Source organism: Telmatherina bonti (assembly GCF_933228915.1).
Source record: "Telmatherina bonti genome assembly, chromosome: 18".
NCBI lineage: Eukaryota > Metazoa > Chordata > Actinopteri > Atheriniformes > Telmatherinidae > Telmatherina > Telmatherina bonti.
In genome coordinates this window covers 35,055,892-35,073,723 of record NC_136616.1, presented here as the reverse complement: position 1 = coordinate 35,073,723, position 17,832 = coordinate 35,055,892, and the positions used below count along the sequence as shown (strand labels likewise).

General features: G+C 43.2%; 1 protein-coding gene across 1 annotated transcript in view; it reads left to right on the top strand.

Moving 5' to 3' along the window:
- Positions 1-15,046, top strand: part of npy2rl (neuropeptide Y receptor Y2, like) — a gene marked incomplete at both ends in the record, with an annotated part of 50,672 nt that extends 35,626 nt beyond the window's left edge. Inside the window, 2 exons of the mRNA XM_079258052.1 lie at positions 8,400-8,553; positions 14,471-15,046. Coding sequence (XP_079114178.1) covers positions 8,400-8,553; positions 14,471-15,046 — 730 coding nt within the window. The remainder of the gene's footprint in view (positions 1-8,399; positions 8,554-14,470) is intronic.
- Between the last annotated feature and the right edge of the window lie 2,786 nt (positions 15,047-17,832).

Genomic DNA, 17,832 nt, shown 5'->3' with positions numbered 1-17,832 from the left:
GAGAATCTCCCGTTCCACCTGATCATGATGAGAATCTCCCGTTCCACCTCATCATGATGAGAATCTCCCGTTCCACCTGATCATGATGAGAATCTCCCGTTCCACCTCATCATGATAATAATCTCTCGTTCCACCTCATCACCATGAGAATCTCCCGTTCCACCTCATCACCATGAGAATCTCCCGTTCCACCTCATCATGATGAGAATCTCCCGTTCCACCACATCACCATGAGAATCTCCCGTTCCACCTCATCACCATGAGAATCTCCCGTTCCACCTCATCACCATGAGAATCTCCCGTTCCACCTCATCATGATGAGAATCTCCCGTTCCACCTCATCACCATGAGAATCTCCCGTTCCACCTCATTACCATGAGAATCTCCCGTTCCACCTCATCATGATGAGAATCTCCCGTTCCACCTCATCACCATGAGAATCTCCCGTTCCACCTCATCACCATGAGAATCTCCCGTTCCACCTCATCATGATGAGAATCTCCCGTTCCACCTCATCATGATGAGAATCTCCCGTTCCACCTCATCATGATGAGAATCTCCCGTTCCACCACATCATGATGAGAATCTCCCGTTGCACCTCATCATGATGAGAATCTCCCGTTCCACCTCATCACCATGAGAATCTCCCGTTCCACCTCATCATGATGAGAATCTCCCGTTCCACCACATCATGATGAGAATCTCCCGTTCCACCACATCATGATGAGAATCTCCCGTTCCACCTCATCACCATGAGAATCTCCCGTTCCACCTCATCATGATGAGAATCTCCCGTTCCACCTCATCATGATGAGAATCTCCCGTTCCACCTCATCATGATGAGAATCTCCCGTTCCACCTCATCATGATGAGAATCTCCCGTTCCACCTGATCATGATGAGAATCTCCCGTTCCACCTCATCACCATGAGAATCTCCCGTTCCACCTCATCATGATGAGAATCTCCCGTTCCACCTGATCATGATGAGAATCTCCCGTTCCACCTCATCATGATGAGAATCTCCCGTTCCACCTCATCATGATGAGAATCTCCCGTTCCACCTCATCATGATGAGAATCTCCCGTTCCACCTGATCATGATGAGAATCTCCCGTTCCACCACATCATGATGAGAATCTCCCGTTCCACCACATCATGATGAGAATCTCCCGTTGCACCTCATCATGATGAGAATCTCCCGTTCCACCTCATCATGATGAGAATCTCCCGTTCCACCTGATCATGATGAGAATCTCCCGTTCCACCTCATCACCATGAGAATCTCCCGTTCCACCTCATCATGATGAGAATCTCCCGTTCCACCTCATCACCATGAGAATCTCCCGTTCCACCTCATCACCATGAGAATCTCCCATTCCACCTCATCACCATGAGAATCTCCCGTTCCACCACATCATGATGAGAATCTCCCGTTCCACCTCATCACCATGAGAATCTCCCGTTCCACCTCATCATGATGAGAATCTCCCGTTCCACCTCATCATGATGAGAATCTCCCGTTCCACCTCATCACCATGAGAATCTCCCGTTCCACCTCATCACCATGAGAATCTCCCGTTCCACCTCATCACCATGAGAATCTCCCGTTCCACCTCATCATGATGAGAATCTCCCGTTCCACCTCATCATGATGAGAATCTCCCGTTCCACCTCATCACCATGAGAATCTCCCGTTCCACCTCATCACCATGAGAATCTCCCGTTCCACCACATCATGATGAGAATCTCCCGTTCCACCACATCATGATGAGAATCTCCCGTTCCACCTCATCACCATGAGAATCTCCCGTTCCACCACATCATGATGAGAATCTCCCGTTCCACCTCATCATGATGAGAATCTCCCGTTCCACCTCATCATGATGAGAATCTCCCGTTCCACCTCATCATGATGAGAATCTCCCGTTCCACCTCATCATGATGAGAATCTCCCGTTCCACCTCATCACCATGAGAATCTCCCGTTCCACCTCATCACCATGAGAATCTCCCGTTCCACCTCATCACCATGAGAATCTCCCGTTCCACCACATCATGATGAGAATCTCCCGTTCCACCTCATCATGATGAGAATCTCCCGTTCCACCTCATCATGATGAGAATCTCCCGTTCCACCTCATCACCATGAGAATCTCCCGTTCCACCTCATCACCATGAGAATCTCCCGTTCCACCACATCATGATGAGAATCTCCCGTTCCACCTCATCACCATGAGAATCTCCCGTTCCACCACATCATGATGAGAATCTCCCGTTCCACCACATCATGATGAGAATCTCCCGTTCCACCTCATCATGATGAGAATCTCCCGTTCCACCTGATCATGATGAGAATCTCCCGTTCCACCTCATCACCATGAGAATCTCCCGTTCCACCTCATCATGATGAGAATCTCCCGTTCCACCTCATCATGATGAGAATCTCCCGTTCCACCTCATCACCATGAGAATCTCCCGTTCCACCTCATCACCATGAGAATCTCCCGTTCCACCTCATCACCATGAGAATCTCCCGTTCCACCTCATCATGATGAGAATCTCCCGTTCCACCTCATCATGATGAGAATCTCCCGTTCCACCTCATCATGATGAGAATCTCCCGTTCCACCTCATCATAATGAGAATCTCCCGTTCCACCTCATCACCATGAGAATCTCCCGTTCCACCTCATCACCATGAGAATCTCCCGTTCCACCTCATCACCATGAGAATCTCCCGTTCCACCTCATCACCATGAGAATCTCCCGTTCCACCTCATCACCATGAGAATCTCCCGTTCCACCTCATCACGATGAGAATCTCCCGTTCCACCTCATCACCATGAGAATCTCCCGTTCCACCTCATCATGATGAGAATCTCCCGTTCCACCTCATCACCATGAGAATCTCCCGTTCCACCTCATCACCATGAGAATCTCCCGTTCCACCTCATCATGATGAGAATCTCCCGTTCCACCTCATCACCATGAGAATCTCCCGTTCCACCTCATCATCATGAGAATCTCTCGTTCCACCTCATCACCATGAGAATCTCCCGTTCCACCTCATCACGATGAGAATTTCCCAAAGCTGCTCTGCTGGACTGAGATCTGGTGACTGTGGAGCCGTTGGAGGACAGTGAACTCATCATCATGGCGGAGATGATGTGAGCTTTGTGACATGGAGCATCATCCTGCTGGAAGTTTCCATCAGAAGATGCTACACTGTGTTCATAAAGGGATGGACATGGTCTTTTCGGGGCTTTTGAACAAACAGAGTCCTACCAACAGAAACCACAGGAGGTATTTCTGCAGATGTGCAACCCAGTAAAAGAACAAACATTTAAAACTAAAACTCTACAAAGGTAAAATATACGACACAGGCAGACCAACAAGGTCATCCATGTCAAGTCAGGTAGAAAAAATTCAGCAGCATGTTTTACTTCGTTATATTAACAGGCAGATACGGATGAATTACCCTGCAGATATTTTCAATCAATACATGGCAGAGCAAAGCTACTTTTTACCCCCAGGCCACAGCAAGACTTAAGTGTTTGGAGTGACTATAAAATATTGACTTATTTTTCCAAGCTTCTGTCTATTTCATGCATGTATTTATAACTATGTTCCAGAAGACTCAGTGGAATAAAGCTGGGAACATTTTCTCACATTGTCCCAATGTGGGTTCTGTCCATCGGGGAGCTCCTGTACTGTAGCCTCTCCCCGCTGCTTGCTGAGATGACGTCCTAACAAAAGTGTAGAAATATGAAAGCCTTTCCACTTAATGCAGCTGCTTTCTAGAGAGAGGATTAAGATAAAGATTCCCATGCAAATAGAGCTTGCTCGGGAGGCCCCAGGTGCACCGGCAACATCACATCTTAGTCTGTTCTTGGCTGTTTCAGGAGGGTGGGATGGCCGATGGCTTTACAAAATGTCAACCTGTATGACCCAGAGCAGGGATCACCAATCCTGGTCCTTAAGGACCGGTGTCCTGCAGGTTTTCCAAGTGTCCTCACTGCACCGCACCTGATTTAAATCCTGTGTGTATTTAGCCAACATGTGAAGAGCTAGTCTGGGTCAGTTGTGGTCCAGCAGGAATTCTTGGAAAACCTGCAGGACACCGGTTCTTGAGGACCAGGGTTGGGGATCCCTGACCCAGAGGAAAGACGCTGAAGAATGTAGGACCAGCTGGGTTCAAGCATCAAATTAGAGTCACTGTTTTGTATACAAAGGCTTCATACAGGTTCGACAAGTGAAAATGAAGACTTTTAAAGACCTTTTGAGGACAATCAGAGCAGAATTTCTTGCCATTTAATGGCCACCATGGCAATGACTTCATTTATTTATCAGCACTGACTGATTGTTACATTTTCCTGGGATTAAAGTGAAAAGGTTTGCTTCACTTAAATACATTTATCACCAAAACACAGATCCCTCCACAGATACATCATATCAAAAAGTTTGGCAGAGATACTTAACCCTTGAACACAAATGTAGGATTAATAGCCATTCACAATCAATGTGGCATGGGTGAAAATTACCCAACCTTGGTGTTCTAGAGTTAACATCCACAATGCTTTGGCTCTTGGGGTTGTGGTAAAGTCGACTTTAGTTGATGTTATTGATGCGGTTTTCACACTGTCCAATGCTGTCTGCTGGGTATCTGTACCCAATGGCCCAGATAGAAACACAGAGGGGGTCTTCAACTCATTGTCGGCCAAAAATCTCTTTTGGCATTTTTTTTAATTTTTTTTATTTGAATGTTGAATTGCTAAAGATGCTAAAAGACATCTTTCGTTTATGCATATGGAAAGCCAATTTGGCTGGTAGGATGCAGCAAAATGTCCTTAAAATGACCTCTCCAAGCGTGCACCCCAGAGACACCCCGACACATGTACTCAGCCAATTTGGCCTCCCGTATGTATAGTCCCAGAACTTAATAGTGTGTGTATTCTGACAGATGAGCCAAAATGCTCCTGGCAGAATGGGGCTCTCTGCTATAGCAATGGCTGGCAGCCAATGAGATGAACAGAAGCACGATACGGCCAAACGGTCAATACTGGAGGTCCCCACTTGAGGCAGTACACAGCACTGACACAGCCTGCTTTTCTTACTGAGGAGTTGGCAACACTGCAAAAGCATGAAGAGTCTTAAAAAACACGTAATCTTAGTTAGGATTTATATATATGGGAGCCTTTTTGAACACTGTGGGGTTGAAGGTTTATTAAAAAAAAAGATAATTTTCGAAGTTATGCATGTGTTATCATTTCGTGTGTCATTTTTAGATATTTGTGTGTGCATTCGAAACACACAAAGTAGTGGTAAAATACATTTGCAAGCATCTAAAGTTACACAGAAAATTGTTCACACAGTTTGCAAATCATGTATCTGTAGACACACAATGATGTTGAGTCTCTATAACTTAACATGTGGACTAAAAGTTGGGTATCAGGACGTAGACGACCGCTGAACTACTTCACCTCCAAATAAACCAGTTGGCAAGTTGTTACATGACGTGGTGCTGGTAATGGCGTACACTGCGGACAAAAAGTCACTTTAAAAGCCATGGAAGCTTGATGGAGACTACGCACAAGGTTTCTTCTCTGTTGTAAACCTGCTAACCTTAAATAAACATCTTCGGTACATAAACACTGAAGAGCTTTATCAGTTTCATCTTCTCCAAATTCAGCTTTTCATCATGACTTTTACCAGAAGGAGCGGCTTTGTTAACAAACCTTATTCCATTACAAATTAGCAGACAACCTTTATAAACCTCATAAATTAGCACAGCAAATGTAAACATCCTGTGAATGAGCTCGGTATGCTGGATAAAAACCTACTCACCATGCAGGCAGTAAAAGCTTCAGCAGTTTAATTAAATTTTATTCTAATAGGATTCATAAGCAGCTGCTCACATAGACCAACATATATTAAGTTTTAATGAGAATCCATTGCCTTTTTCCTGAGTGTTGAAGCTCAACGGCTGTCCAACGACTCTGGGCTGCATTGTAAACTTTTTCAGACTCTTGAGGGCAGATAAAACTTGTAATCGTACTTCTGCACAGGTTACAAGCTGGCGATAGCTCAGCTTTTCTCTCTGGATTTGTGCTTCAGCAGAGGCGTAAGAGCTGAGAAGAGCTTTGAATCCGACCTGCAGACACCAAGTTGGCTCGCAGATACTGTAGTCGGCTAAAATAAAACACATTGTGCTGCCAGGACATTTACGGCTCTGAATCCTAAACTTCACTGCTAACTCAGGAAGATGAACCTTCAGGGAATATATTATGTTCATGTTCTCGTTTATGCAACACCACTGGACTGGAAAACCAGCAGCCAGAGGACTTTTCCATGGTTCTGTATGACAGTATGCTGTGTGGTTAAATTTGTTGCACTAAATGCCTCCTTGCTGTAAAACTGCTAAAAACAGGGTTTTGTTCAATTATTCAAAAAAATCTGTAATACATTTAAATTCAATCACATACTTTTTGAAAATTTTTGTTATATTTTGGCAAATGTAGAAAGGCCTCTCTAATCAATAATCTTGTCTTGTGTTCATGTATTTTGTTTGTTGTTCTGATAGTTTGTGTGTTCTGTCGCTAATGTATTTTTAGCCTAAATGTTACTTTTACTAAATGTACTACAATAATATTTCCATGTAAATATGTAATTTTGCTCTTGTTCTTTTGGGATGACTAAGCATCTGTCTAGGTCAGGGGTCGGCAACCCAAAATGTTGAAAGAGCCATATTGGACCAAAAACAAAAATGTCTGGAGCCGCAAAAACTTACAAGCCTAATATAAGCCTTATTATGAAGGCAACACATGCTTTATGTATCAATATTAGCTATATTAGCCTACTATCAAAATGACTAAGTTGGCTACAAATACATAATGAGCCTTAATGATAAAATGTTTATTTTCCCTGCAGCGCATCCTGTAGAGAATGACGCACCACGTGACTACTCTGTTGTACGATGCCGCCTCAAGTTTAACTTCATTACAATATTAATGAGTTATGTTTCGTTGCTTTGATGAAATTAAAAAAATGCAATAAAGAAATCCGATATTTGATGACATTTTTATTTTGAGGATTAAAAAAACAACAAAATTGAACATGCATAACGCGCCCCTTATCTGGGCAATAAACAGAGCTTTATAAAACACAACCTGCATTTATGAAAAATAAACCAGCAGCCTTTTAAAAAGGTAAAGTATATCAAATCAAATAAATACAGTTTGATTTCTTTGCAAATGCCAAGCAAGTCAGTGCAAGGGTAAAACGCAGCAGCATCCTCTTCTCTTTAGACATGCAACCAACGCAGCTATCCCAAGATCATTTCAGGAGGCTCTCATATCATTGTTTACAGTATGGCTTACGTTTTAGGGGTGAAACAATACATGTATCAGTATTCGCATTTTTCAGTACGGAACAGATATTTACAAAGCTCCCACATGGAGGAGTAACTACATGGCACATGCTGTGTTATGATGGATTTATTTAACATAAAGCTGAATAAAGGTTCTTAACTTGTATTAACGTATATTTAATGGAGAAACTCTGGTGTCTGACCAACGCATTCTGACCAGAAGGGTTGGGCGATATATCGAATATACTCGAGATATTGTGGCTAGTCCCCTTTGGGATATAGAAAATGTCCATAGTCATCATATTCGAGTAGCCGTGTGGTCACACAGTTGTTTTTAGCTGTGGATACCGGCGAGAGGATGTTGACCAAACAACTGTCAAATGCAAAGTATGTCGCAAAAGTGTCGCCACAAAAGGTCGTAGTACCACAAATTTAAACTGACATGTTTCTGCCACTGCTTTAACTGTTCAATAAATACGGTTTTGATCAATTTGCTTTGTTACTATTTCATCCTTTTGGCATGAATGTTTAAAATCAGCATATTTTAATGCAGTATGAATAATTGTGTTTTTATGTAGACACAAAATCATCTTACTGATGTGATTGTATGCACCAAAGGATTAATTCAAGGCTAAGGTAAATACCGAGATATATATATCGTATATCGTGACATGCCATAAAAATATTGGGATATTACTAAAAGGTCATATCGCCCAGTCCTACTGACCAGTCAGCAGGCGGTAATATCCCAGTAACAAGCAGCAGGACAAAGCTAATAAATGAAAACAGAGAGAGACATACTCCTTGTCTAAGTTACTGGCTGAAATTCAAGCTGATCTCAAGCAGCAGAGGTCACTGAACATGAAACCGTTGGACACTTGTGGCGACAGATCCTTACGAAGCATTTAGTCGTGGCTCAAAAGGATGCAGCTCATAAAAACATCTTCTCGATCATCCATGGCTGGTCATCATTAACTACTGTGCATCATTCATAAACCAGAATCTGGACTCAGGTGTGTGTGTTGCTTGTTTCAGGTGCATCGTGTACCACCTGGAGACCAGAATGCGTAAGGATGTTTGCTTCGGGGTGATAGCGCTGACCTGGGTGCTGAGCGCCGTGCTGGCCAGCCCTCTGGCCATTTTCAGAGAGTACGGCTCCTTCACATTGGAGCCCGGACACACCATACAGGTACATACATGTTCACACACACACAGAATACTTTTCCTAAACCCTTTTCTCTCTCGTCCATTCACTCTTCTTCCTCTCTATATATATTTTACATTGTCGAGTCTTTTTTTGCCCACATTTCCTCTCTAGACTCTCATTTCGCATACTTTCATCTCGCTCAAAGGGAAGTCTTGGGTCTCAGTATAATGAGCTTCAAAATCATATCTTTGCACATCGGAGCAGCACAATATAACGGAACAGAAAATTTAATTAAATCCTACTTTATGTGTGTTTTATTTCCAACCTCTCGCCCTTTTTCTATCTCAGATCCTTCTTCTTTGTGAAAATGGCACTCCTAAGTGAATGTGATCTAACTAATCTTAGCTAAATACATGAAAAGTAATGAAAAAATGCAATTAAAGTGTAACTTGGGGGGAATTCACATCAGGATAGTCTGATAGACTCCGTCCGATTGGGGACTAGGTTTAGTTTGAGCAAGGAAATAATATTCCGGACCGTGGTTGCGTTCATGCCGCGCTTCTGAAACAAATCAGACCTTTTAAAAAAACATGTTTTATTCTCCACCAGAGGGAAAAAGATATGGAGCTGCATCAGGTCCTGGTCGTCTGGTTGATCAGACGTTTAACCACATTCATCAGTGTGTTGCCCGTAACCTATTCCTCCTGTCCAGAGCCGTCTAATATCCCACAAGTGTGTGTTTTGGTTGTGTTTACCTGCAATGTGGGTGAATATTGTGCCCTAAACCCCCAATGGACTTTGTTTTGTGGTCCACTTCCTATTTGAAACGGACTGAGACCTCCGTTTGTAGGCATACCGACTGGTGTCTTTGATTTGAATCAGAGTTCATTTGCACGTTCACATCAACCTGAAATGAAGCAGACTTTACGAACAAACAGACTCCAATATTAATCCAACAGTTTGATGGGAATGTGCCCATAAAAACAGAAATGATACCTCTACAACTGTTTTGCTAAAAATCTGATCAGGTTCTCATTTCTTTACATTCTGCTGACAGCAGTCTCACTTTCTTATAATCGTTTTGAGGTGGTTTTTCTCCAGACTTTCTGAAGGTTTTTTTTGGTGGTTTTCCATTTACGTTTCACTTTAATTCATGCTAGTCCTTGTCATTGCACGGTAAACTGGAAAGGAACGTTGTGCCTCAAGGCTTGGTGTCCAGCCCACTTCCTCAGTGAGATGCATGTCCTCTGCAAGATTATTCCATCACACATTATTCCATGTAGACTCTACATTTCAACTTTTGTCAAAGATGTAAATTTGAAACGATATACCAGGTTTTAAATTATGTTCACAGAGCAAACAAAACCAGAGTTATGATCAAACGTGTACAACATACTTCTGTGTATGATACTCTCACATCTGGTGCAGGAAGAAACTCTAACAAGGAAAGTGCTGGTCAGTAATAATAAAAAAAAAAAAAAAAATAAAAAAAAAAAACACCTAAAAAACAAAACAACCTTTTTCCTATCGATGAAACAATACACCACATCAATCATTTAAGAAAAGTATGACAGTGTGCTGCCTCCTAGTGGACAGGAGGACTAACATGTCCTGGAAATGTCCAGCCTGTGATGTCCTCTGCGTTGTGGTGGAAAGGAACTGTTTTCTGGAGTGCAACAAATAATTTACATGGCATCTTATAGTAACATGTTACTTCTTTGTAAATACTTGTATTAAAACTGCCTGACACATTGCTGCATTTTAATATTAGTTTATAATATTCTATTATTTGCAAATTACATTATAGAAAATATTTGTTAAACATGTTTGTGGTTTTCATAGTGAAAAGTCAAACTGTATTTATATTTTTATGTTTTTTGTGGGATTTGAGGTCTAGTGTGTTGACACAGCATGTCCAAATGAAAAAAAAAATTACTGTAAAATCACGTTAGGTTGTGTTGAAAAAACTGATAATGCAAGTAAATTGTTTTAAAGCTGAAATAAAAAGGTAAAATCAAAAGTTGTGAAAAATGAGGTATGCTCCAGAATGTTGAAAAAATTTCAATTAAGGAGAAATGTTAAGAAAAATGCCAATAAATACGCACATATAACAATGTTTGTTTATGCCAAAAATGCCTTTTTCTTCTTCTACTGCTGTCTTCAGAAAGTCTGACGGCTGCACAGTTCTGCACAGAAAAATGTTATTTTCCTCTCTTTTTTTAAATCTTGTCCTAGCCAGTTTCATGACATACAGAATGGTGGTTATTATGCCAAACTGTGCCACATAAATTTACTCTACCAAGGTAGAGTCATATTATATGGCTTCCCGTGATACTTTTCTTTATTTTATTTTTTATTTATTAGCGCCTGTATATCAATGCTGGACCTGACCAGGAAAACAAAAGAAAAAAAGGAGTAAAACAGAACAGTAAAAAGGGAGGAGCTGAAGATCCAAGCATCTGAGCAAGAACCCTGGATAGCCAAAGCAAAGACAGCTGAGCACCCACCCAGCCCCGAGCAAAGGAAGTCCCTGACCGAAGCAACCGCCACCACGTGGCAAGGGTGCCGATCAGCACATGGTGACCAGGCAACAAGGCACAAGCTGATTTACCACGATTTATTCTGTTCTAATGGACGATGCATGTAAACACATCATGCCCATAATTACTTCATCAGTGTAAATGGTGGAGATTTTATATTGTTATCTTCTGCATCAAACATGGCTATCAACGATTGCTGCATTTCCAGATTAATGGTTTGGATTTAAATTACGCCTCATTGCATAGTGCACTCAGAGCTCACATTTGATCCATTATTTATGCACTCCTCTTTTATACTTGGTGATGGTAAGCTGCTTGTGTGGCCACAGCTGCCTAGGGGCCGACTGATGTCATCGTGGCAGCTAATGGGTGCCTACAGTCTCTTCAATCACCATAGAGGGTTAAGTATGTTGCCTAAGGACACACCAGATTGGCTGGGGGAGTGGGATTCGAACAGCCAACCTGGACCACCTGCTCTACTACCTGAGCCACTGCCACCTTTGGTTGACAATATTGCTGTTCTGGATTCCACACTTTCACTCCAGGCTTTTATTAAGTCTATAGCTAAGAAACCTCATCTATGCCTTCCACTACCTGGCTAGTTTACAATGATGGGGTCCTGTCCGGGATTTCCAGCATGTCAACAACTAAGCTGTTAGGGTGCATTCACATCAGGATAGTTCGCTGAACTCAGTCCGACTGGGGACTCGGCTCAGTTGTAGGGGGGCGGGTGTATCCATTCAGAGATTGCATTCACGCTGCACTTTGATCAAACAAGCCAAACCTTTACAATAACAGATCCCCATTCCCTCCAAAGGTGGCGCTGCACTAGTTTTTAGCAAAAGAGAGGACAAGACCTGCGTGAAGAAGGAAACTCTGTTGCGACTTAAACGTGGAGACCAAACTTTGGCTGTTTGGGGGTTTTTATTGTGTCTTATGCAAGTGTGCTGCAGAAATACACTGCAACAATGGACGCAGTACGAACACCAGACGAGGCAGAGGACCCTAACGCCATCGCTATGCATTTACCTACAATGCAATGCTATGTCAAATGCAGAAAGTGACTTTTTTTTTGTAGTCGGCTTCCTGTATTTTGTCTGCTTGAAACGGATTGAGACCTGTGTTTGTACATTTGTCGGCGCACCGAGCCCGCTTCTTTGGTCCGAATCAGAATTTGTTTGGCACGTTCACATTTCCCAGAACGAAGCGGACTTTCCGAACAAACGGACTCGGATTCGAATAAAAAAGGCTGATGTAAATGTGTCCTTAGACTTGCAACACACTCTCCTATAACACTCCCACTCTTCAAATCTATCTCCCCAGTCAAATATTGCATCACTTAACGCAGGAATGTCAAACTTGGAGGGGTGCTACCCTTTCCAGGTTTTTATCGTTTTCCCGCTCCAACACACCTGATTCTAGTCTAATGGATCCAACAGCTTCTTGTAAACATCTTTAAAATGACCAATTAATTTCATTCAGAACTTTGACACCTACCCCCGATAAGATCCTTCACCTCCATAAAACAGTTATCTAGATTCCTTCTAGATACCTGTCCAACTTCCTTCACACTCCCAGTCTTCCATGCTGCAACAGTTATCCTTGAGTTTGCTCCATCGCACCAAGTTTCTTACCTTTGGTGACATACCAGTGTGCAGTTTCTGTCTAAGTTCTGCAATGCCTCAACTCTGGAGTCCTTTAAGCAAAACCTTTAGAGTGAGCCCCTCTTTCAGTAAGTGTTTAGTGTTCAATTGAGCTTTTTGCTTCTTGACCTTCATCTATTGTTGGTCAAAACCTCATCAGAAATGGTCTCTGGTGTGGCTGTCAAGAAGTCCTCCCTAAGGAATGGAGACAATGGCAGCATATAATCCAGATTTTTCTATTTTTCTCAGTCCCAAACAACAACAGTGTTTCCAGAACATAAAAGTCAATATATTATTAGCAGAACTCTTCCAAGAGCACACAGTGGTAATATTGGTTATTCTGCTGAGTGTTTCCATAGTTTTCTCTGCATTTTTGTCAGCTGGCTTTCACTATGTTAAGTTATTCATGGTTTGCTTTCCTTTTTAAAAAAATATGAAGGTTACCTGTTAATTAAACCATTTGACAGAGCTGCCTCCGTCTGGAGTTTAAGAGGAGGGTCGGTGCTAGAGACTTATCTCAGAAAAGCACTGTGGATGAAACTTGAATAAATTTTCATTTGTATTTTGCAGGTTTTCTGAAAAATGTCATTAAATGTGCACTATATATGAAAAACATGCTTTATTAAAGCTTTTTATGCAAGTTCATCAAAATTCTTCCTGAAAATCTTTAACACAGGACTGTTAATCACATTTAATCCGCCCTCACTGGCCTCTACATCAGGCCCACCTACATTAAGAACTGCCTTCGTTCCTGGTCTGATAGATGGAACAAGGGGATGGAAACATTCCTCAGAGATTTTGCTCCATATTGGAACGAAGCATCACACAGTTGCTGCCGATTCACAATGAGAATCTCCCGTTCCACCTCATCATGATGAGAATCTCCCGTTCCACTACGTCCCAAAGCTGCTCTGCTGGATGTAGATCTGGTGACTGTGGAGCCGTTGGAGGACAGTGAACTCATCGTCGCGGTGGGCGATGATGTGAGCTTTGTGACATGGTGCATCATCCTGCTGGAAGTTTCCATCAGAAGATGCTACACTGTGCTCAGAAAGGGATGGACATGGTCAGCAGCAGGACTCAGGTAGGCTGTGGAGGTTAAACCATGTCATGTTGGTACTAAGGGGACCAAAGTGGGACCAGAAAACCTCCCCCCACCGTTCCACCAGCAGCAGCCTGAAGCGTTGATCCTGACGGCAGGATGGATCCATGTTGTCATGATGTTTCCAGCAGATTCTGATCCTACCATGTGAATGTGGAGCTGAACTGGAGACTCATCAGACCAGTTTCTCCATCTTCTATTGTCCAGTTCTGGTGAGTCTGTGTGAATTGTAGCCTCAGTTTCCTGTTCTTACTGACAGGAGGGAACCCGGTGGGGTCTTCTGCTGCTGGAGACCATCTGCTTCCAGGCTGGACAGGTTGTGTGTTCAGACATGATGTTCTGCAGATCTTGGTTGGAACCAGTGGCTATTTGACTTTCTGTTTCCTTTATGATCCCCAACCAGTCTTCAGACCTTCTGTGAAAACCCTGGAGATGGTTTTAAGTGAAAATCCCGGTAAATATCGGACCAACATGCCAAGTCCAAAGCCTTTCTTCTTCATCCTGATGCTCAGTTTGAACTTCGCAACAATTACTCCACAAATAAATGTTTGAGTGTAATTTCTAAGTATTTGCATAAACTCTGGTTGCACGTTGTCATGGGAACAGTGTTTTAAATGTGTCCTGGTTTTTTTCTGCCCAAACTCAACCTAACATGGTCTTGTCCTCTATCTCAGGTGTGTACGGAGAAGTGGCCGGGTAAAAACACCGACGGCACTGTCTACAGCATCTCCATGCTGATCCTGCAGTATTTCCTGCCGCTGTCCATCATCTCCTTCGCCTATGCACGCATCTGGTCCAAGCTGCGCGGCCACGTCAGCCCAGCAGAGAGCGGCGGGAACAGCAGCGCTGGCTCCGAGCGCCACCGCCGGCGCCGCAAAACCACCAAGATGCTGGTGACGATGGTGGTGGTGTTCGCCGTCAGCTGGCTGCCTCTCCACGCCTTCCAGCTGGCCACCGACATCGACACCACGGTGCTGGACATGCGTGATTACCGCCTCCTCTACACCATCTTCCACGTGGTCGCCATGTGTTCCACCTTCGCCAACCCGCTGCTGTACGGCTGGATGAACCGCAATTACCGCGCCGCCTTCCTCGCCGTCTTCAAGTGTCACAGGAGCGGAGAGCGAGGGCGGGGCGGCCGGTTAGACAGCATCCACCCCGTCGGGGGTGGAGGTGGCGGGCGGGCGAAGAAGATCGTCCTGGAAACCCAAGACGCCGTCTCGGCACACCTGAACGCTACAGACGTGTGACAGTCCTCTGAGGTGGCGATGAGGAAGGAAAACGACGGAGGGAGAACATGAAATCATCGTTCGGGGAATCTTTTCTTCCTAAAGAAATGTTGGGACCGAGACGGAGGTGTGAAGATGGAAACAACGGCGCTGAAGGGAGCTGGCGAGGGGATTAAAGAGTTTCCAGAAACCCAAAATAGAGGAGGAGGAGGAGACGATTAAGGATTAGAAGAATGACACTGGAGAGGAAGCGGACCAGCTGAAAGACACTCGAACAATGGAAGCTGCGTGTCTTAGAGGACGTGACCTCATGGTTCACAGAACTGCATGTGGAGGCGACGTTCTTCATGGGAAAGTGACTCCAAACTCCTCACAAGAAAAAGTCCAGGAAGGTTTGTTTAATTAAAGAGAGACGGATCATGAATCTGCTTAGATTAAAGGGATTTTCTTTGTCTTACGGTGACAAACTGACTTTCTAATCTTGTTGAAACAGGGCTTTACTTCATCTTCACTGCACATGTGAAGCCTTCAGCTCATCCATTTTACCCTGAGTGGCTTATTACAAGAAGGGGGGGGGTCTTTTTTCCGAAGGCCTCCGAAAAGAGAAGCCGCTGTCGAACCAGAGGATGAGTCAAAAGGAATATATTCCTTTGTGGTTGGCTGAGTCTGGACAGAGGCGAGTCAGGGCGCATGATGCAAGCTCTGTGAAATTTCCTCTTTGTTACGTAAGAAATGTGTAACGTGGATTATCCCAAGTCGCAGGAACCCAGAACGGGAAACATGCAGATGGACTAGTGGCAGATGTGACGCATTATGACTGAGATCAGGAGAAAAACCGGGAGAAACTGGTAAAATTCATTCAGCTGTGCTTTAGAAGGGAGAGGCGTTTTTTAAACGACTGGTATATGAAGGACGAGGAAGAGACGAGGGCAGGGGAGGAAGAGGCGCCGAGGGGCAGCAGTGGGAGGAAAGAAGAGTGAAATGTAGGATAATGAGGTGGTGTGTAAAAGCAAAAGATATTTCAAACGAACCGACTCCAATTTAGTTCAAAACAGCAGAGAAGAGATTCCCACTTTCAAGCAGATACACGAGTGTTTGGGAAAAAATCCCAACGGGAGTGACTGATCAGATCGGGACTCTTTGGGGGGAGGATTTTAGAGCCTCCATCAATCTGGCTTTAAAGACTAAAAGGTTTGATCTTTACTTTTATTTAAAATGTTTGGGAAACTCTCAGAAATAAGCAGGAGAAAACTGCATTAACCATCAAGAGTCGCTTTTATTTCACACACTTGTAGACAAATGTAAGAAAATCTTTTAATGTATGGAAAATATGTAGTACAAGATCTGTCAACGTTTTTCTTTTTACTGGTTTCCACTAATTAACTAAGGTTGTTGATACTCCACTAGAAGCAAGAACTTTGTTCTCTTTTTCAAGGCCACAAGAACTATTAAAGTGTTGGATGACCCTGGTGAGGGGAAGTTGGTCTCTTTTAACCTTCTGGGGACGCCGGCATCGTCGGCGATGCCAGGGAAACATGTTGTGTTTAATCCAGCATAGCTTTCGAACCATAAAAGATAGAAAGTTACTTTTTTCCCCTCTTAATCGGGAGACTCCGGGCTTTCAGACGGTGGTTCCGGCATCACTGTAGCCCATTCATAGGTGATACAGTGTTGTGTTAAAATAGGAGTTCCAATCAGAGCCTTGTCTTTGGCGCATGACACGTGTTTGTCCAATCAGAGCCGATGATGCCTCAGGAAACGCCTCCAAACGGTGTCAACCACTCTGCATCGGTGTCATTAGCAGTCGGATAGCTGCCTTCTGTATTTACAAGGCCGATAAATTATGAAAACAACAGCTTTTACGCACACATACCATGCGTAACTGCTCAAACAAACATTTGCATTACTCAAGTAGTTTATTTTAACATAAACGAGACGACGGCGTCGTAACAGATGTTGTTAACAGATTGGTAACAAGTTGGTAACAGATACAGTGTGTGCAGCTGACAGTGATTTCGGAAAGCTGCCTTCAGTACCTTTAGTCATGTTTCGAAATTATAATAGTCTTTATTTCAAGCAAAGGAGCCGCATTTACATAGCAGTTTATGATATTTCAATTTAAAAAAACAAAAAAACAAAAACAAACAAGGTATAGGACATTATGGGGCATTGAAAGGTGGTGTTTATGAGCATTTAAAAAAAAAGAGTCAGGCGAGGTTTATTTCTCTAAAATACCCTTGGTCCCCAGAGGGCAAAAAGATTCAACTCTTTGACTCGACTCCCTGAGTAGACTCGACTCTTTTGGCTTCCAAATGGTTCACTCAGCACGAGTGTGCATTTTTTCTTTGTGTTTATGAATTATGAGGATTTTCTGTGATAGTAAGCTTTTATTCTAATCAGAACCTTTCTTTTCTGTATTTTTTCATTAGTAAACAGTTATGTTTCATATTTTAATCAAACTTTAAACAAATGGGGACAAAACCACACCTCCAGGCCAAAGTCTGAACATTATGAACTGATTTAAATGAACTGATTTCTCCTTTTTTTTTTTCTTCATATACTTTTAATCTAAATCTGGCTCCCAGCTCTCTGTGTAACTGGTTCCATTAAACTCCCAGTTTCCTAACAGCCTCTTCTTTCTTTACTTAGTGGTTTGATCCTGGTCTTTCCTTGTATGGAAGTGACGACACATCCCAACCATAATGAACCCCCACCTCTTATAAGTACTCTGTTCTTGTTGTTGACTGCAAGGAATCGTCTCTGAGAGCCAGCTCGTTCATGAACGACGTATCACTACGAAGCGAAGA